Source organism: Callorhinchus milii, unplaced genomic scaffold (assembly GCF_018977255.1).
Source record: "Callorhinchus milii isolate IMCB2004 unplaced genomic scaffold, IMCB_Cmil_1.0 Scaffold2, whole genome shotgun sequence".
NCBI classification, from domain to species: Eukaryota; Metazoa; Chordata; class Chondrichthyes; order Chimaeriformes; family Callorhinchidae; genus Callorhinchus; species Callorhinchus milii.
The window spans coordinates 110,548,502-110,570,123 of NW_024704743.1; the positions used below are offsets into that span (position 1 = coordinate 110,548,502).

The 21,622-nt window shown below is 42.4% G+C and overlaps 1 protein-coding gene across 6 annotated transcripts in view; it reads right to left on the minus strand.

Moving 5' to 3' along the window:
- The window catches only part of si:dkey-181m9.8, a 28,374-nt gene that overhangs the window by 1,246 nt on the left and 5,506 nt on the right, over positions 1–21,622 (minus strand). Inside the window, exons 4-21 of one of the 6 annotated variants that reach the window (XM_007896779.2) lie at positions 21,131–21,291; positions 20,455–20,566; positions 19,433–19,505; positions 18,474–18,523; positions 18,031–18,072; positions 15,282–15,389; positions 13,474–13,746; positions 12,942–13,111; positions 12,633–12,830; positions 11,014–11,196; positions 10,764–10,862; positions 9,786–9,875; positions 9,584–9,698; positions 6,998–7,116; positions 4,524–4,637; positions 3,846–3,900; positions 1,038–1,134; positions 666–834 (exon numbers count right to left, since the gene is read on the minus strand). In XM_007896779.2, the coding sequence (XP_007894970.1) occupies positions 666–834; positions 1,038–1,134; positions 3,846–3,900; positions 4,524–4,637; positions 6,998–7,116; positions 9,584–9,698; positions 9,786–9,875; positions 10,764–10,862; positions 11,014–11,196; positions 12,633–12,830; positions 12,942–13,111; positions 13,474–13,746; positions 15,282–15,389; positions 18,031–18,072; positions 18,474–18,523; positions 19,433–19,505; positions 20,455–20,566; positions 21,131–21,291 (2,228 nt within the window). Of the gene's footprint in view, positions 1–665; positions 835–1,037; positions 1,135–3,845; positions 3,901–4,523; positions 4,638–6,997; positions 7,117–7,138; positions 7,413–9,583; positions 9,699–9,785; positions 9,876–10,763; positions 10,863–11,013; positions 11,197–12,632; positions 12,831–12,941; positions 13,112–13,473; positions 13,747–15,281; positions 15,390–18,030; positions 18,184–18,473; positions 18,524–19,432; positions 19,506–20,454; positions 20,567–21,130; positions 21,292–21,622 lie in introns of those variants that run through there. The other 5 variants (XM_042331942.1, XM_042331943.1, XR_006084843.1 and 2 more) reach the window with 5 other exon arrangements.

A 21,622-nucleotide genomic window follows, 5' to 3' on the forward strand; every position in this document is an offset into this window, starting at 1 on the left:
CTATTTCAACTCAAGTTTAGAGCATCAAGAAAGAACTAAGATAAACGGGGTTGGAATTTAAAAGGTTATTTCCGTCCTTCTGACTGAAGGACGCACTGAAAGAAAACTAAATGGTCTGACCTTGGGTCTATCTCCACAACTACTGTTAATTCCACTCTAATCTGCTAGATGTATGCATCATATTTCAAATCGACTGTATTTAACATACGGATTAGATTAATGGACTATTATTGATACTTTGAACTTTTGCAGGCCTATGGGGAGAGAGCGAGGGAGTCAGATTGAATTGAAATGCTCTTTTAAAATAGTCAGCACAGACACGATGGGCCGAATGGCCTCCTTCTGTACAATTCTATGATTCTATATAAGCAAAAAAGTCACCAGGAGAAACTTCCTTCTTTTTAAATAGTACCATGGGATGCTTAACATCCACCTAAAGAGACGATCGGTATCTTGGTTAGATCTTACCCCTAGCACTGCACTGGAGTATCAGCCTGGACTATGAGCTCAAATCCTGATATTGGTCTTGAACCCATAACCTCTGACTCAGAGACAAAAGTGCTACCAACTGTATGTTGGCTGTATGTTGGCTATGTATTGTATTCATCACCAACATTTTGATATTCATTTTCTTTGAGTTTTCAAAAATTTGGGAGGAAACTTACCTTTCTTAGCCTCTGAATAAATTTCTCTTCTGTCTCATTCGGATTTGGGTCTGGGATTGCAACATCCCAGCGATAGAGCTCACTAAACATTTCTTCCTTGTTGTATAATACAACTGGATCTAAGCAATGTTCATTAGCAAGTTCCACTAAATACTGCTTATAATGTTTCCTGAAACAGAGATGTGATAGTTAAGTTCCAAACAGCTCTGTCAATCACATTTATTAAGACATCTGTACAAGCACTTAAAAACGGGGTTATGGGAGGGAATAAGAGACTCCTGATGGAGACTCCTAGAGGATAAACATCAGCATGGACTGGTTGGGCCAAGTGGCCTGTTTTCGTGCTATGCGTTCTTTGTAAATTTTACTTACTCGCAAAACCCAGAATAACTTCTTATTGCGTTGTGTCCACACTGCTCATCTTTCAGCCCCTCGACACTATCTTTCTGCTCCATAACCTTACATTTACCTAAAGAAACACAAGAGCTTTCAGCCAGTAAAACAAATGTTTACAATACCTCATTCCACTGTTCAAAAAATTAGGGTTTCCTCACAATCATTTATTTAATAATTCTAGTTCACCTATGGAAGTTCGGCCACTGAGTTTTAGTAGGTTATTTCACCGTGGAAGCATCACCATCAAGTATAACCTTGTCTTCATCCAACATTTACATATGTGCCCCCCCATCAGCAGCCACTGGATAGCTTTCAGGAGCTAGAACTTTGGCTGATAATCCTCTCTCTAACCTGAGGCACTGAAGCCCACCATAGAGCTCTATGATATGAGTTAACTCAGCACTGATTGGAAATGCACCGGAAGCTTTTCCATTTCTGGCTCAGCAATTCACTGACTAAACATCACTAAGGTGTCATACATCCTACCAATATTTACTGTCAGGCCTCATATTAAGAAAACCCCTTTGGGCAATATAATTCTCATGAAACTGTACATTGGGGAATGTTAGAGGAGCTAGCAAGATAACAGGAGAAAATTAACAAAAGAAAAATGCAAAACAATGGAAAAGTTAATCAGATGAAAGAAAATGTATTCTGAGCAAGAATAATCAAATAAATAAAACAGCGGAGGCTTTGGCTACAATTTTTCAATCTTCGTTGGACACAGGGATGGTGCCAGATGACTGGAGAGTGTCCAATGTGACTCCCCTGTACAAAAAGGGTCAGAAGAACAAACTTGGGAACTATATGCCAGTCAGCCTAACATCAGTAGTGGGGAAACTCCTGGAGACTATAATCCGGGACAGAATAAATCTTCACTTAGAAGAATATGGGTTAATTAGGGACAGCCAGCACGGATTTGTTAAAGGCAGATCTTGTCTAACAAATCTATTAGAATTTTTCGATGAGGCAATGAAGAGGGTGGATAAAGGTAGTGCAGTTGATGTAGTGCAGTGGTTAGAGCACTCGCCTTGCAAGTGAGAGACCTGAGTTCAATTCCAGGCACAGGGCGAAACCTTGGGCAAGTTTCCTTATTCCACACGCCTAATAATAATCCCTCCCAAAAAAAACCAATAATAAATTGGTCATTTTCAATCCACGACTGTTTGTGGGACATTGCTGTGCGCAATTGGCTGCCGTGTTCGCCCACAAATATACAGTCAATTCACTTTACAGTGTGTTCTGTGAAGCGCTTTGGGATGTCCTCCCGACGTGAAAAGCACTATATCAAATGCAAGGATTATTATTATTATTATTTATATGGACATTCAAAAGGCATTTGACAAAGTGCCACATGAAAGACTTGTAAGAAAGACAGAAGCCCATGGTATAAAAGGGACAGTGGCAGCACGGATCCAGAACTGGCTGGGAGACAGAAAGCAGAGAGTTGTGGTGAACGGCTGCTTTTCTGACTGGAGGGAAGTGTACAGTGGCGTCCCCCAGGGATCGGTATTAGGACCACTGCTCTTCTTAATATACATAAATGATCTGGACTTGGGTATAGCAAGTACCATTTCCAAGTTTGCGGATGACACAAAGTTAGGTGGGATGGTAAACAGTGAGAAGGATAGTAGCCAACTGCAGGAAGACATAGACAGAATGGTAAAATGGGCAGACACATGGCAGATGAATTTCAATGTGGAGAAAGGCGAGGTAATGCATTTTGGTAGAAAGAATGAGGGGAGGCAATAAAGGCTGGTAATACAATCTTAAGGGGGGCAAAAGAACAAAGAGACCTGGGGGTGCAGGTAAATGAATCCTTGAAGGTGGTAGGACAGGTAGATAAAGCTGTAAAAAGGGCATATGGGATACTAGGCTTTATAAATAGGGGCATAGAGTACAAGAGTCAGGAGGTTATGATTAATCTATATAAAACACTGGTTAGGTCTCAGTTAGAATACTGCGCCCAGTTCTGGGCACCACACTATAGGAAGAATGTTAAGCCATTGGAAAAGGTGCAGAGGAGATTTACAAGGATGAAACCAGGAATGAGGGACCTTGATTATGAGGAAAGGCTAGTGAGGTTGGGATTATTCTCATTGGAACAGAGAAGGTTACGAGGAGACCTAATAGAGGCTTTCAAAATCATTAGGGGATATGATAGGTTAGAAAGGGAAAAATAGTTTCCACTGGTGGGTGTGTCGGTGACTCGATGTCACAGATTCAAAATAGTATCTAAAAGAAGCAGAGGGGAGGTGAGAAGAATTTTTTTCACACAGCGAGTTGTTAGAATCTGGAATGCATTGCCTGAAAGGGTGGTGGAGGCCGATTCGATAACTACTTTTAAAAACGCGTTGGAAGGGTATTTGAGGAGGACGGGTTTGCAGGGTTATGGGGAAAGGGCTGGGGAGTGGGATTGATATTACATTGCTCTTCTCAAAGAGCTGGCACTGACTCGATGGGCCGAATGGCCTCTTTTTGTGCTGTACGATTCTATGATTCTATGAATAAAAATTGGGCCATTACTTACCTGTAGCTAAATACTTCACTTATCATCCTACTAATAATGTTTCGAAGTCTCAAAAGGGGAATAAACTTCCTAGTTAACTGAAGCTTTGTTGAGCTTTCAATGGAATCAATAAGTATAACAATATTATGAACTTATTGGAGACAGCAAAATACACAGCCACATTCAAATCAAAAAATTGATTAAATCAGTTGTGAAAATGTATATGAACCCTTGCAGTCTGTAAGGAAGGCCTCACTTACACAAAGAGTTATTACCTTCAATCTCTCCTGGAATGCTTTTATGGGTTGTGAAGGCAGAAATACCATTTATCTAGATTAAAGAAAACAACATATGGTAAGAAAGTACCAAAAATACAACAAAATTCCTGCCGAATATAAACTTCATTGGATAGGTAATCCTTCTCTTGTCATTCAACTCCGCCGCTTCTATTGTAGCTTTTCAGTATAAAGATGCTACTAAAAAGTCTTTCCTGCTACTCCTAAATTTGAAATGTCTTATAAACGTCCTCCACAGTGTTGAAATGAAGACTCAATGTATTATTTCCAACTCAAAATTATTCTCTCTCAGCACATCAACACTGTGGACTCAACATCTATTCACCTTCCTGGCCTCCCACAATCTAGTCTTTCAAAACCCAAACTTGGCATTCAACAAAACACTTTGCCTTGCCTTGTTCATGTTCTCTTCCACTCTTTTCAGTCTTTCACTTGAGCTCCAGAATTAAAATATATATATTTTTTAACTGTTGATTGTTATTATACCTTGGTGAAGAGGGAAATTACTTTCGATATTGTGCTTAAAATAAAACTTCATATCAAAAGTACTCTCCCAACAGTACTCTCCCTTTACACAAATATATTATAGAACTGGTGCTGGGTTTTGTTAAAGGAAAGAACCATGACTACAATTTCAAACCAACAAACATGACTCACATTTAGTAGTTGTTGTAATCGTTGTACACTCCAGTCTCTGAGGTGATAGTAACAGTTTCGGGGATGGTGTGCATGTAGTCCCTTTGCATGGCAGTTCTTCGAGAATCCACAAGTCTATGTCACCAAATATATTTAAATCATTCTTCTATTCTTTTAAGTATATATTTATTTAAATGTTTTAAATATTTCTGAAAACTGGCTTGAAAGTAAAGACTTTGAATAATTAGCATATGATACAATTTACATTTATATAGTGCCTTTCACGTTAGTATGACATCTCAAAGCGATTATGCTCTAAAATAATGTAAATCAAAACCCAAGTGGAATTTCTTCCCAACAATGCCTTTGTTGGGTGGTAGAATTTGCTTGGCTAATATTAAAAGGAGTAAAATGGCCTCCACACTGGAAAGTGTGTATTCATCCCTGTATCTGACGATTCCTACCTGGCTCTACCCCAAGGTTTCATTGTCAGACAATACAGTACATTTATACCCCACTGGTTAGGCCTCAGCTAGAGACTGTGTTCAGTTTTGGGCACCACACTTTAGGAAGGATGTCAAGGCATTGGAGAGGGTGTAAAGGAGATTTACCAGGATGGTAACAGGAATGAGGGACTTCACTTATCAGGAGAGGCTAGAGAAGCTAGGATTATTCTCCTTGGAGCAGAGAAGGTTAAGAGGAGACTTAATAGAAGTTTTCAAAATTATGAGGGGATTCGATAGGGTGAACAAGGAGAAACTATTTCCACTGGTGGGCGGATTGGTGTAACCCGAGGAAACCGATTTAAAATAGTTGCTAAAAGAAACAGAGGGGAGGTGAGGAGAAATGTTTTCACACAGTGAGTTGTTTGGATCTGGAATGCATTGCCTGAAAGGGTGATGGAAGCCGATTCGATAACAACTTTTAAGAAAGAAGTAGGCAATTATTTTGGGGAGGACAAGTTTGCAGGGCTATAGGGAAAGAGCGGGGGAGTGGGATTGATTTGAATAGCTCTTTTCAAAGAGCTGGCACAGACATAATAGGCCGAATGGCCTCATTCTGTGCTGTATAATTCTATGATTCTATGATTAGGTAAGCCTGGGTGGCTATAAGTTATAATAGCTATAAACTGGGCCAATAGAAAAATGTGGACATTTTTGCAAAAAATTTGTGGAGCGCTTTATGAATCTTGCAGGAAATTGCAGCAGGTCTTGTTAGATTTGGGGGTTTTGAGAACTGTGGGGGTTATTTGGTGCTATTGAGGTACATTTTACTACTACATTTTTTCACTTTATTGATAAATAATACATTAGATTTTTGCAAAAAAAAATTAATTGCTTCTTTAACAAAAACTGGATGGCCATTTTTTTTCGGGGTGGGTGGGGAGACGGGGTTGGACATCAGCGAGGCTACTGGAGCTCATCACCTCCTGCCTCTCAGGGCTGGCACTGCACACGGACAGAGACCCAGAGAGAGAGAAACACACACACTCAGAGACACGGAGAGAGAGAGACACACACACTCAGGGTCCCAGAGAGAGAGACACACACACACACACACTCAGAGATCCAGAGAGAGGGAGACAAACACACACTCAGAGACGCAGAGAGAGAGAGAGACACACACTCAGAGACATACATATATAGAGAGAGGCACACACACTCAGAGACACAGAGAGACACACACACACTCAGAGACCAGAGAGAGAGACACACACACTCAGAGACCAGAGAGACACATACACTCAGAGACCAGAGAGAGACACACACACACTCAGAGACCAGAGAGAGACACACACACACTCAGAGACCAGAGAGAGACACACACACACTCAGAGACCAGAGAGAGACACACACACACTCAGAGACCAGAGAGACACACACACACTCAGAGACCAGAGAGACACACACACTCAGAGACCAGAGAGAGACACACACACACTCAGAGACCAGAGAGACACACACACTCAGTCATAGACACAAAGAGACATACACACACACACACACACATACAGAGTCACACGTTGACACAGAGACACTCATAAACACACACACAGATAGAAGAGACATAGACACACGTACATGAAGACACACGCAGACAGTCACAACAGCGGGGCCTCCCAGTGTAGCTGATTTGCCACTTGCTCCGCACTGCGCATGTGTGTCCGGAGCTGATCCACCCACAGTGACGTCAGGTAAACAGCACGAATGGCCCCCGGGCCAGAAACTACATTTACGGTTGGTTTATAGTGAAAATGCGGAAAACGTGCAGCCACACTTTTCTAGTGGCCCAGGCTATAAGCCATTTTCAGGTTTGTGGCCACCAGTAAATTTCCATCATGGTGTTGGGCTGGGCAGCATTGTAATGAGAACGGAGTGCACACTAAAAATACATGCTGTATATAAACAAACCTCTGCAGAACCATACAACAAACATGTTAATGATAGTACATCAACAGATTTAATCACAAAAATCATAGAAAGCAAAGAACTTACTAGTCCTAATTTAAAGGGTCTTTTACAGCCACCGCAGAACTGATAATGACACACGGAGCAACAAAAATGAATGCAGCCTCCTTTGGACAAATCAAACTGAGCTTTGCATTTAGGACAATCTAAATGTAAAGAAAGAACTTTAAATATTTATGTCTCTTAACTCCTAGACCTCTTTGATCTTCAATGTCATTAAGAACTTCACTATTTGCAAGGATTCATCTTTATATATTTATCTGGCTCTTACATGTCCCTCGTCCTCTTCACCCCACCACTGGTTGCAATGCTTTGCCCTCTCCTTGCCATTATGTATCGCATCTAAAGACCTTTTTCTTTGACTATGCCTACGGTCACCTCCACTATCTACCGTATCAAATGCGGCAGAGCGATCCAGGAGGATGAAGAGGCAGTGGGAGACCTGGTGACAGATAGAGAGAATGTCGTTTGTGACTTTGACAAGAGCTGTCTCTGTGCTGTGGGCAGGGCGAAAACCGGACTGCAGGGGTTCGAGGAGGGAGAGGTGTGACTGAAGCTGACCTGCAACAATGCATTCCAGGAATTTGGAAAGGAAGGGTAGGTTGGAGATGGGATGGTAGTGTGTGAGATTAGAGGGATCAAGGGAGGGTTTTTTGAGGAGGGATGTGATAACAGCGGTTTCAGGGGAAGTGGAACAGAGCCTGAGGAGAGGGACTGGTTGACCGTGTTGGCCAGCAGAGGGGAGAAAAAGGGGAGTTGAGTGACCAGCAGCTGGGTGAGGAGGGGGTCGAGGCAGCAGGTGGTGAACTTCATCCGGGTAGCTGCGGTTGCGAGGGAGGAGGGAGAAATGGGGGCAAAGGAGTGTAAGGAGTGGGCAGTGGCAGGAGCCGTGGTGGAGGGAGAAGGTGGTAAGGATGGTCTGGGTGGGGTGGAAGGGGACATGGTGGGGGGGGGGGGGGTGGGGTACAATGCAGCCAAGCGGATGTTTTACATTTTTGAGGCAAAGAAGTCTAGGACCTCTTCACACTTGGTGTTTGACGTGAGGATCGAGGGGTCTTGAGGGGGTGCACGGTGGAGGTGATGTACGGTGGACAACAGCGTCTTTGGATTGTTGTTTGCCTCCAGGATGACTTTGGAGTAAAAGTCAGTTTTGTCCTGTGAAAGGGAGAGGCGGGAGGTGTGGAGGTGCTCGAGCCACAGCTGGTGGTGAATCACGAGGCTGGATTTCTGCCATTCGCGCTCGAGCATCGGGTTTGGTTTTGAGTGAGCAGAGATGACTGTTGTACTAGGGAGAGCGGGTGGGTTTAGAAACAACCCTGGATTTCAGTGGAACCAGGAATTGAAGGCTGTGGAGAGACGGTTATTTAGCAGCTTGACGGCTGCATTAGGATCACTGTGGGTGGAGGGCCAGAGGGAGAGGAGGTCCGAGGAAGAGACAGTATTTATGAGGGACTCAGGGGGAAGCTTTTTCCAGGGGCAGAAAAAAATGTTGGCGGGTTTGGAAGAGGGGAGGAGAGGGAGATGAGGAAATGGTCGGAGATGGCCTTGTACGTGATTGACAGGTCGGAAATGTCAAGGCCGTGTGTGATGATGAGGTCGAGGGAGTGGCCACGGTTGTGGGTCGGCGAGTCGATGTGGAGGGTGAGGTTTAGGGAGGAGAGGAGGGAATGAAAGGAGAGAGGAGATATCGATGAGGAAGGAGCCAAGAGGTTTGGGGGTGGTAACAAAGGATTTTGAGGGAGAGAGAGGAGGGATGGTAGAGGGTTAAGTGCTCAAAGGAGAAGAAACAGCCAGAGGAATAGGGTCATAGACCAAGGGAAGCTTGGGAGATGAGGGCCAATCCACCGTCATGTTGGTTGGGGTGGGGGTGGTGAAAGGTATGGCCAGGAGGGGAGGCTTCAACGAGTAGGATGGGATCACCTGGGGAGATATCTTGGTAAGACCAAGAATATCAATGTGCTCATCCAGGAAGAGGTCATGGATAGTAAGGGCTTTATTGGAGAGGGAGCGGACATTTTGGAGGAAATGCGGATAACAACAATAACAACAACAAGATTCCATTTATAGAGCGCCTTTCACGTCGGGAAATAGATTTGCTGGTAGGTGTCGGTGATGGGAAGAGTGATATAGAGAGGATTTGAGATCATGGGGGAGACGTGACCATGGAGTTTGAGCAACAGGCAGTGTTAGGGAGGGTATGGATGAGGGAGGGGGAAGTGGTGTTTGCCTTTCGGAGGCATTTTGTGCGGAGAGTGAGCAATGGAACAGTTGGGGCAGCTGGTCTGGGACAACCAACGCCAGGAGCCACAATGGGCCTGGCGGAGGATGCCCAGGCTGGAGCAAAGGGAGGTAACGGTAGGGACCAGGAGAGAGAGAAGGCGAGGAGGGCGATGGAGGGAAGGACAGAGTGGGAGTAGCGGAATGTAGGGGGTGGGAGCAGGAACGTATTCAGGGGAAGCGGTTCGGGTCGGGGCGGCAGCTAAAATGCACACGCAGAGACCGGGAGTGAGCAATCAGCGAGGCAGTATCGCGCTCCTTTTTTTACCAGTCAAGGAGCTACAATAAGATTTGTTTTAAAAAAAATAATCAGCAGTCGTAAGAATGACGAGTTACCTATTCCGTTTTTAGTGAGATAGGTATCCAGTTGGGTTGCCTGATACTCAGGGTTGTTCTGCTGTTTCCACTTCTTAAAGCTTTCACAACTGATGCCTTCGTGCTGTGGCTCCCACTGAAGAAATAAGTATGGTTTTAGACAGCGGAGTTCTATCAACACAACAACTGCACACACAACCATTTACTTCAGGAGCGTACTCACCGGACTCTTGCACTGGAAACACGTGCTCTTTTTACAAGAAGGGCAGTCCATTCTCAATTGATCTAATTCATGAAGCAGCCCAAAGGAACACTGAGAAACAATGCCATATTTAACATATTTAGGTTAGAGGCCTCTTTCTTGGTAAAACTGTTATAAATGTTTCGATAAACTGGTTCAGTATGAGTCACAAGTACACTCAATAATTTGACTAAAATGTCTCTCTACACTGAAATCCAACATCATATGGGATAACTTTGAGACGTCTCAAAGACGGGATAAGGCGCTTTATCATATGCAAGGATTGTTATATTATTACATAATTCCACAAGTGTCTTCAATAAACATTGCTCGGATATGCCAAGCTGTACCCATCTCATTTTGAATGCCTATTAAAATCAACATTTATAGTTACCATCTATAGGTTTAATCAACTCGATAAATAAATTTGACCAATATTTAACATCCAATAAAACTGCAAGTGTGAGCTAAGTGCTCTAAAAACCTATCCAAATGAAGGAGGGATCCATTCTTGCTCATAATTTCTGCCATTTTGAATTTATTTCCATATTTCTAAAGCATCCTCTTCAGAGACATGCAGAATCATAAAAACGTCATTAACAGAATGAGTGATCTCAAAGCCTTTCACAGAATATATTGTAAAGTGGATTGACTGTGTATTTGTTGGTCAACTGTGCAAGCAGTTTCACACAAACATTTGTGGATTGAGTGACCCAATTATTTTAAAAAAAACAGTAACCAGTCAGAAGCAGATGGATCCATACTCCAGCATGAGGTCAATGCCTTCATGAGAGGAGAGTGGAGGAAAAGGAAGGGAACGAGGGGCGAGGGAAAGAAAGAAAACAAGAATCTAAGTTTGAAAATTAAAAGAACAAAAGCAAAGCCTGTATTTTGGAAACGTTACAGAGCAGATCAACATCCTAGCTTTTTAAATTGGAAGAAACTCAAATCCAGCCTTACGTTTGCACACCATCTGAAGTTTGGCATTTCCATCAGAGTTCTGTCTCGAAGCTTTCTCTGGAATAGCTCATGAATTTCATAATCAAGATAATACCGAATCTGTTGTGTAGAAAAAATAAACAATGAAAGTTACAGGTTCTAACATTTTATCAGAAGTTGCTTATCCAAGTAGTTTCTCTCAACTAAAACCTAGATTGCCAACTTCACGACAAGTCTCCAGCATTTTTTTTCCAGATTCTAAGACTCTAACCTGAGTATCCAGCAAATTAAAATACTCTGTGATATCTTCGTGGAGCTCTCGATTGTTCAGGTCTGGTGCACTGCACATCGGGCAAACCAAATTCAGAATACTTTTCTCCTTTATGGTTGATGAAAAGTAGTTCTTAAAACAGGCTTCACAGAAGGAACAGGAACAGTGGGTCATCATGACAATCTATAAAACATAAAAACACACAAATTTAACACACACATCACTTAACTCATTAAAGCAAACACTAAAGTTAAATAGAAGAAAATAATCCTAAGAAAACTCCCATACACTAACATTTTAATAAGCCCTCACAAAATTGATCAATAGTGATACAGACGTTACAATTACATAATACAGTTCAACCCCATTAAAGCTCGCTTGGAGTGTGGCCTGACATTTATTTACTGAAAAAATTGCACACACTGGCTGTATTGCAGTTTCAAAGCCCATGTCAGAGTTCGGGAAGCCAAATAGCTGACTTCTGAGCAATCAGGTTGCTGCTGATACCACCTCCTGTGCTCTTTGCACACCTTCGAACTCTGCCCTTTTAGCTTCTCTCCTGTTAACAAAAAAGGGCGAAATACAGGGTCAACAGGTTACTGCTGATGTCGACCCAGACGTCAGTCATTTTGGCTTGCCACGTGTTGGCCAGTGTTTTGGACTGCCGACGGAATGGGCTGACTTTCTGCGTACGTAAACAGTGAATGCAGAATCATTAACCAGAATCACATTCTGTTACAGCACTGGTTATATCCCTTCACTCTCTGGCACCTTCCTACCTCTCCGACTTCCTCACTCCCCAATCCACCTCCGCTCGACTGGCACCACCATTGGAGATTGCACATTCAGCCACTACGCCCCAAAACTCTGGAACCCTCTCCTTTAATCCCTCCACCATGCCCCCACTCTCCCCTTTTTCAAGTCCCGCTTGAAAACTTTTTTGACCGTGCTTACGGTTACCTCCCCCAACCCTTGGTTCGGAGTCAGGATCCGCCAATGTTAAGGACTCTGAGACGCCACCCTGCGTGAAGGAAGCTATACAAGTTCAAGTTGTTGTTGGTGGTTGGAAATTTATGGCCATCCCAACTACCAAGTTTTAACGGGGTTCCACTGTATGCACTGTATACACAATACAAAAGACAGCTGAAGATTAATTCTCTCTGCACTTATGACATTGTATACATTTTTAATGAGTAAATATTGTATGAATTCCTACTCTCCGTCAGTTTACCCCAGAAGCATCCAAAAAAACATAACAGGGACGTATAACAAAAAGCAAACTATTTTAAACACTATTACTGAGAATTAGCCCCTCCCAAACCAATATGTCAGTGTCATTATACAGGTTTAAAACACGCTACTAAATTTGTCATAAATTGTGTGCCCAAGGTGAGAGTCCTGTAAAAGTTTTCAACTCTTTATATCCAGCATTCTCAGCTGAGAGCAAGCTGCTCACTCTACCATTACTATTCACACAATGGTAATAAAATGGGCGGAAAAAAATTATCTTAAGGGTTTCACCTTCGAAAAAAGAAGATACACGTAAGTAAGTAGATTAAAAGCTCTAAAAAGCTAACAAAAAGACATTATTTACTGTGACATTATCCTGCAAACTTTACCTTGTTAAAAGAAACATTGTCACTGCAAATGGGGCACTCATGAGAAAGAAATCGTAGCGCCGAGTCATAATCTAAACTAGATTTTACAGCTTCAATCACATCTTCAACATTGAAATTCTGGTCTTCAAGGTTCACAAGACTCTGGAAGAGGCTGGATTTATCTTGTGACACACCAGCAGGTGTTGACAGCAAACTCATCTGTGAATTAAAAACAAAAGTCATAATACGTTGTTTTAAAAAAGCCTTTCTAATCAATCTAAGAAAAACATACTTCACAGGACTGAATTCTCAGCATTTAAAACAACTTACAGGAGGGTTGTGTGTCCACAGAGTATCCTCACTACGCACTAAAACCGCATTAGCACCTCCAGCCAAATCAGTAATATCATCCCTTGCATTATACGGCTTCAGCTGCATACAGACATCCTTACCATCAATGGTAATTGTATGCCATTCTTGTTGGACAACTCTTTCTGCAACTGAAGCAATGAACAGCATTACCAGTCATACAAAGCTTCACACGTTTTATACACACACACACACACACAGTAAACAAAGATGAAGACAATTTTCACAATAAGCAAAATAATTCTTAAGATTTCTGTCCAACTTGTCCATATATAAGTAAGATGGTAAGATGCAAGGTTACTGTACATGAAAACTAAAGTGTAGCATTGGGTACATTGTAGATGAAGAATACAAAGGCAAAATGCTTAAAATATCAAACAAACTAAAATCAGACTAATACTCTGAAGTTAAGTCAAGTTAACATAAATCACATCATATTAAAGTTAAATTGTCAAATTATTAGTTAAAACCAAAAGCTTGAAGCACAGTGTACCTTGGGCATCCACAAATGTAATAACAGCACGTCCTGGAATTCTGGTTGGATACTGAAGATGGACTATTTCCCCACCACCATTTTTACTTCTTTGGAAATGTATGGTAACCTTGTCCTTTATCCTGTGTGCTGAAAAGCCAGCTGGAATTTTAAGCACCTGGACTTTTCGGTTATTCTTACTCGAATTTAACATTTGTGTGTTCCACAAGTTTTTGATGTGTTCTCCACCTCCTGATCCAATCTGATCAGACGAAAACATGGCCCGTGCTCCATCTTCAAGAAAGAGGGCAAGTCATTTGAATTCTTAGACGTTGGCACCACATTATTATACAAGTAGGTTCATAATGGAAATGTGTGTAACTGTTCTAACAATAACAACAACTTGCATTTATATGGGGCCCTTCACACGGGGTAGCTTTCCGGAGCACTTCACAGTGGCCGAGTGTGACCCTGAGCCAGGGGGAGAGGGATGGGGAGGTGACCGTATGCACGATCTAAAAGGAATGTCTTTAGGCTGGATTTGAAAGTGGGGAGGGAGGGGGTAAGGCGGAGGGATTAAGGGAGAGAGTTCCTGAGTTTCGGGGCGTGGTGGCTGAAGGCACGGCCACAGATGATGGAGCGGAGAGTGTGGAGTAAGCAAATCGGATAGGTAGGGAGGAGTGAGGGCATGAAGGGATTTGAAAACGAGTGAGAGGTCCTTGATCCGTTCAGTAATTGTGAGCCAGGGCAGCCTGGCAAGGACTGGTGTGATGGGAGTATGGAGTTTTGTGTGGGTGAGTATCGGTGAGGGGGAGGATAGTTCCAGCAATTTGTTTTAAATGGAGGAACAGGGAGGGGGGAAATGCAATTTTTTTTTACAGATTCGATGTATTTCAGAAAAGTATATTATGAAGCAGCGTTCTTTGAATTCATTCTTAAAGACAGACTAGGGAACTTAAGTCCCATTCGTAAAGACAGACCCCCTTGAGCATATCAGCCAAGTTAAGTTTAAATTCTAGTTTTAGCTGCACTCAAACGTTAATTGAGAGCAACAGAGTAACAGCGGCATAGAGTATTCTTTGGGTACAACCATTGTAAAAAAATTAAACTAAATAATTAATTCTCGGGAAGAATGAGGAGGAAAGGAAATGTTTCACTCCAGAGACTCATAAAAGGAATATTTCCATCTCAGTAAGTCATAAAGTCACAAGAAAAATGATAAGCGGGGGACACAAAAAAGTTATTCACCCCACCAATGCTCATCCTCCTATATATTAAAACTTATGGTACTCAATCTTACTCTGAACAACCCCAATGTTATAATTTTTATTATCTTGCTTGTTAAACTTGCCAAACATTCTCTTTCTTTTGAATAACAATTTTTTCCCCCAGATATTTATTCTGAATTCCACTAGTTCCTATTTATGGCACTTGAGATTCATTCATTGGGTTACTTCCAATTTGGCTTTACCTTACCACCTTTATTTCAAGTGTTAAAACCACAGTTCCTCTAATCATTCCTCCCTTCTCATCCCCCTTACCCTTAGGATAAGTCTTATTGCTCTTTTCGACATGTTTTGTAACACAAGTAAACTCCTGATAACTCATCACTCCAAGGGAAAAGGGCTCAGTGACAAGTTAACCAGAGTGGCGAATGAGGCATACGTATAAATACATAAATAAATGCGGCTGGATATTGACGGCATGATGACTTAAGTAGTAGTGACAAGTTAAGCCAGGGTCGAGTTATCAGCAGTTTATCAAGAATGTGACATGGTGTTCAAAACTGGACACATTCCAAACTAAACGTTGCATTGCACAATTGTTACCTGGTTTATTTAGAGATGTTTTCATGTTATATGCATTAAGTATTGCATCAAGATTCAAGTTTCCCAAGAGATCTGTAGTTTGTTCTACAGGATCCATTTTAATTTCCACTGCACATGATTAAAAAAAATAAGATTGTAAGAGCAAGTTTACAAATGCCTGTACATATCAATTTTATATTTGTTGACGAGAAATAATAGTTTACGCCAGCCCTACGGCACAATGCATTGGTACATTGCATAATGAGAAGCAAAAGGCAGGTTCAAGTCTCACTTTCCATAATCCTTTTTATAGGTTAATTATATTGACCCCTAATCCAGTACTCAGCCACACACCTTCAAGCAGAGATCTGAATAGCAATCAGAAGCAAGCACCAGGCTTTTTTTCTTCACTAAAACAATAACATACAAACAAACAAAATGACATGTGTATAGTGCCTTTTATGTCGGAAGTACGTCCCAAGGCCCTGGACAAATCAGTGTTTCAGACCCGAGCTGGAGGTCGCAATAGGGGAGGGTGGAAGGCAGGGTGGGGGAAAGGAGGGTGATCGAAGGCACAGTCAAAAAGGAAGGTCTTGAGATGGGTCTTGAAGGAGACAAGGCAGGAGACGAGGCAGAGGGACTGCGGGATGGAGTTCCAGAGGGTGGGGGCAGAGTGGCTGATGGCCCGTCTGCCAATGGCAGGGCGGGCGAGGCATGGGATGTGAAGCAGGTCAGGATGAGGATCTTGAACTCCTCTGTGTGATGGGAAACTAGTGGAGTCGGGCGAAGGTGGGGGTGAAAAGCCTGGTGCGGGAGAGGACACGGGCTGCAGAGTTCTGGATGATCTGCAGTCTGTGGAGGGAGGAGTTGGGGAGGCCGACAAGCAGGAAGTTTGCATAGTCGAGCCTGAATTTTATGAATGCGTGTATGAGGATCTCGGCGGCCTGCGGTGTGAAACAGTTGTTGAGCTGAGCGGTGGGGAAAGGCGGAGCAGGTCATGGCACGGATGTGGGGTATGAAGGAGAATTGAGGGTCGAACAGGACGCCGAGGTTTCATATTGGCTCCGTGAGATGTAGAGTACATCCATGGGGGGAGATGCTGTCAGTGCCCGAGGTATGGAGGCGCTGATGGGAGTCAAGCAGGAGGGCCTCGCTCTTGTTAACATTCAACTGTAGGAAGTTAGCTCTCATCTAGGACTTGATGTCCGACAGGCAGTCAGTGGGGACAGCAGGGGTCCTGGAATCGGAAACCCGATTGGAGAAGTTTAGAGAGGGAATGGCGGGAGAGGAAAGAGCGAAGCTGTGACGCGACAACTCGTTCCATGGCTTTGGAAAGGAATGGGAGGTTGGAAATGGGGCACTAGCTGGAGAGTAGGGATGGGTCCAGGGAGTTTTTTTGAGGATCGGGGTGATGACAGCTGTCTTTAGGAGAGTTGGAACAGTGCCAGTGGATAAGGAAATATCGGTTAAGAGATGGACCAGGAGTTGGAGCTGGGAGATGAGGAGGGGTGGGGATAGGGTCGAGGGAGCAGGTGGTGGGCTTCATTTTTGAGATGATGGAGGTGACAGACGAGGAGAGACAGGGACAAAGGTATTGGTAGGGATGGGTAGGGGCCGGGGCATGAGGGGGAGGTGGCGAGGGGGTAGCGGTGGACAGAGGAGAGGTAGCCAATTGAATCCCCTCAATTTTGAATTCGAGGAAATCTAACATCTCCTCGCAGTTGGAATTGGAGGGGAGGATGGACAAGGAGCGGGAAAGGGGACCGAGGAGGCGGTTAGTAGTGGAGAAGAGGAGCCTGGGATTATCCTTGGCCTCCAAGATTATCTTGGAGTAAAAGGATGATTTGGCAGAGGTGAGGGCGGAGTGATAAATCTTGATGTGGTCAAGCCAGATCTGCCGATGGACCGTTAGGTTTGATTTGCTCTAGGTGCATTCAGCGGCACGCACTTGTGCTTTGGGGGATTTACAGGAATATGAGGCAGTTCAGGAGTTGAGGGGGGCAAGGGAGTCAAGGATGGAGGAGAGGGAGTTGTGAAGAAGGGAAATCGAGGAGGGTAGGTCATTGTGAGAGGAGGGCCAGAGGGACAGGAATTCGGATGACGCCAGGACAGTGGAAAGGGAGTGGGGGGAGATTTTTTCCAAGGGCGTTAGATGATAGAAGTGGGTTAAGCAGGGGGAAGGGGTACAAAGGTGTTAAGGGAGATGAAGTGGTGGTCCAAGATGTAAATATACAATTTACATGTACAATTTAATTTCAGGAGGACATCTCAAAGTGCTTCATTGTGCTGGCTGGGCACCCAAGCCAGGTGGAGTGGGAACTGAAAAGGGTGGGGAAGGGAAAGATGACTGATAACAAGGTCAAAGAGTCTTGAGGCAGGTTTTGAACGTGGGGAGGAAGGGGACAAATCAAAGGCACTTTGAGATGGAGTTCTATAGGGCAGAATGGCTGAAAGTTTCATCTGGCAATGGTGGGGCAGATAGGGCATGAAGGACATGAAGCAGCCCATTGTTCCCTGAGCAAAGGGGGACAGGTTCAGTGGGTTCAACTGAGGATGGGGGGATTGATAGGCTAACCCAAAGACACTGACGCCAATTGCAGCCCCTACCTCCTCCAACTGCTGCCTTGTGTGAGATTAGATAACTCAGCATAAACCTGCAACCCTTGGCATGTATTCCACCTGAGAATAAGTCACTGGCTGAACTCAGACCTAACAAATTGGCATTAAGTTCTCTGTTAATGAGCAGTGAGTTTTATGCATTATTATGTACCTTTTGGACCAGCCTGTTGGAGAGGAAACAGGACAGGAACTTCTGAAAAGGAAAGGTCCAAAGACATCAGTTCAGTTATGTAAGATTTTTTTTTAGTTTTGCGTGCAGCATGCTGTCCAGTGGGCAAGGGTGTTTCTCCTGAAACATGTCTCTCTGAAAACATAAAATAGCACCATAATGAAATAAATCAAGAATTCCATGAAGAGCAAAAGGAGATGTTAGGCACAATTTTTTCACACAGAGTTATTGGGATGTGGCATTTCACATGCTACCCAAGTCAGTCTTGCAACTTACATTTTTTAAATTTTTCATAAGGACATTGTTTTCTAACTTTCACAAGTTTACTTACTCCTTACAACTATTTATAGTCTGTTTTTAATTGCTAACAGTATTTTGCTTTGATGACTGAAATACAAGATTCATTAAAAAACCATAATAGATACCATTGTTTCTTGTACCAGTTCCAAGTAAAGTAGATCTGCTAAGTAACTGCCTGCAACGGCAAAGAGAAAGAGACACATATTCTGTTAGTATTTTCATTCAAAATTTATGATGAAATATTAAGTTTTATAACAACTTACAAGTAGAATCACCTGCATTTCTGTAGCTGATTCTGAAATAGCAAAATTAAGATTTTGGTAAAAAAAAGAAAAAAAAATCCAAAAATCATGTAAAACGTTATATTATAAAGAAGATAGAAAGTTCTGCAGTAAAAGATCAACTAAGATGTTATACACTGATTTAGTTTTTGTCAGCCGGTGTCTCTCTGACACACACAGAAAACAATCCCCATGTTTAAGAGCATCCAAACCAGACTGAGTTCCACCTACACATATAAATTTCCCTGTGCCTAGAATCGAATGAGTACTCCCTACCTGCAGGGACATTCCTCAAATGTTAGATGCATGTTGGCAAGAACTCAGGGACCCCAGAATGTGTGTTGGGCTAACAGTGAGTTGGTACGCTACCCTTTCATTGCTGCAACCTGAGTTGAAGACTGATGGGGTGACTGATGGCTATATTAGAATCGATGTAAAAGCAAAATAGACAATCTCAGTCCCAGAGAGATGCCAACGGGATAACATTGGCCTAATAATGGCACTAACTAGCAATTTTATTCAGACATGCTCCAAGGAGAGATGGTATCCAGTGAGTCAAACGGAAAATGTCACACTTGTGCAGCAGTTGGTGTTCTTCTGAAGTTGAAGCTCAGGCACCTTGCTGAGTAAAGACAAAGTGAACCTCGGTTTACATCTAAGCAGCTATATCTGACATGAAAAGGTTAATGTCAACAATTGATGGTTGAACTGGAAAGATGTTTTTTTCCCCAGCACTGATGCGTTTCATCTTTATCTACTCAAATTCACACAAACAAAATTCAAATAACATTTTACAAATTCACCTTGCTTCTGCATAATTACTGGTCCATCCAGCAGGAAAAGAATCGTCACTTTGTTGCTCGTAATTACTAAAGGCTGTAACACACAAATGTTTACCATTTTTCATTCATACAATTGCAATTACTTTTTAATGAAACAAATATTTCTTCCAAAACCAGTTTAAAAATACACCTAATGCAAAACATTACAAATGATGCAAATACTGTCGTATATTTTCAGATAATTATAAAATAATAATAATCCTTGCATTTGATATAACGCCTTATCACGACTTCGAGACATCTCAAAGCGCTTCACAGAATATACTGTAAAGTGAATTGACCGTATATTTTGTGGGCGAAACGCGGCAGCCAATTGCGCACAGCAGTGTTCCACAAACAGTTGTGGATGAAGTGACCAAATTATTTTGTATTTATTTTGAAGGTATTACATATGGGTAGATTAGGTTTAATGCATGGTACTGTACAATACAAAGTTTTATACACCAGGAAGGTCCAAGATCCAATCCCTAGTCTGTGTTGAGTTGGCCAATCTAAACCAGGATAGCAGCTGGGTAGCAGTTTATGTAACAGGCTCCATAGTGGGATATAAGACAGGATTAAGAGTTTTCACTGTTCCTTGCTACCTAGTAACCACTCCAGGAAAAATGCTCTTGTGCCAACATCTGGGGAGGGTAAAATCAGACTCAGCTATGACGACTCTCATGTCTGAATTATTTACATGTGAAAAATGGCCATTTGGGAAAACCGATTAAACCCCAAGAACTACCCGTCAGCAAGTTTCCAAGTGATAGATGTTGATCTACTGGGGCTAAAGAAAATATCCATCTGCCTGGACCATCAGGTCGCCGCTTTAATTTGCAGTTAGTCACATTTCTTCTTGGGCACAGAAAGTGCTCAGTGGAGGGAAATTTAATATGGGCCGTTACCCTCATGAAAACACGACAATTGAATAGGTGAGAAAAAAAATAGCAACAACAATTCTGTACAGGGTATAAAATACTGACAGGCAAGTCACACTTTACCTTGTGGAATAGTAATCTGCTTTTGGCTAGCAGCAAATTGCATTGGCGGAGGTACTCTCTCTCCAAATGATATTCTTATATCTTCCAGAAGTCCCACTAGATGTGATGTTGACTAAAGGAAGCATAAAAGATCAAACACATAGCAGTTGATAACATTGTGCACTTGCTACAGTTCCTTTTATGTAAGATAACAGTTTCATAATACTTAGTTATTACATAAACACAGTGGGCAAGCCAGAGCAGGTAGAGTTTAAGGTTGCTGGACAAAGACAGTCAAAAACGTAACTCTTTAACAAGGTATTGGAAGTGGGCTGAGGTGCAAGGCAAAGGGATTAGGAGTTCCAAAAAACACAAATAACAAAGGAAATTGTATTACCTAAAACCTAAAACGTCAATTCATACCAATAGTGTGGTCTAATTCTGACATTCAATTATACTGAAATGCTTAAATTAACACAATTCAGGTGTAAAATGTACATGAAAGAAAGATTGCTCATATATTTGCACTTAATGAAAGATAAACATTACCGAATCAATTAGTCTGTAGATCAACTTTCACATATTTTCCAAATTTAAACATTCCTCATGACTGACTAGAAAAAAATATTTAGTATTAGAATTTGCTGTGTGAACATTGATTTATTTGCCTCGAGTGTAAAAATTTAGTCTTCCTTACACTTTTCCAGTTGTTCAGATACTGTGAAGTCATCATGTCATTGATATCCACCCAGTTTCCAGTTATCCCTTTATTCGTTAGTAACCATACAAAGCACTTTGGCATCATATCAGGATGTAAAGTATGTAACCAGATGCACACTGAGATTTTACGAACTCGTCCTAAAACATAAACACATTTGCACAATTTTAAGGAGATTGAGGTTTCTTTTATATTCCCCTCTGTCAGTCACACTAAGGCATGCATTAGTTGTGGACAGTAGGATGAGCAAACTAACAGTTCCTGGCTCCCTCTACCTAAATCACACTGCAACAGGCTTAGTGTTAGGATGTTCTATCAACATGAAAGCACAACATAAATGTAAATTTGTGTGTGGCTGCCACCTCCATCTTCTGGGTAAATTCTGAGCTTTGCTTCCCATCGCCTAACTGAGATCAGTTACTCACTGGCTAATAAATCAGCGGTTAGAACCCACATCCCACCATTCTGGAG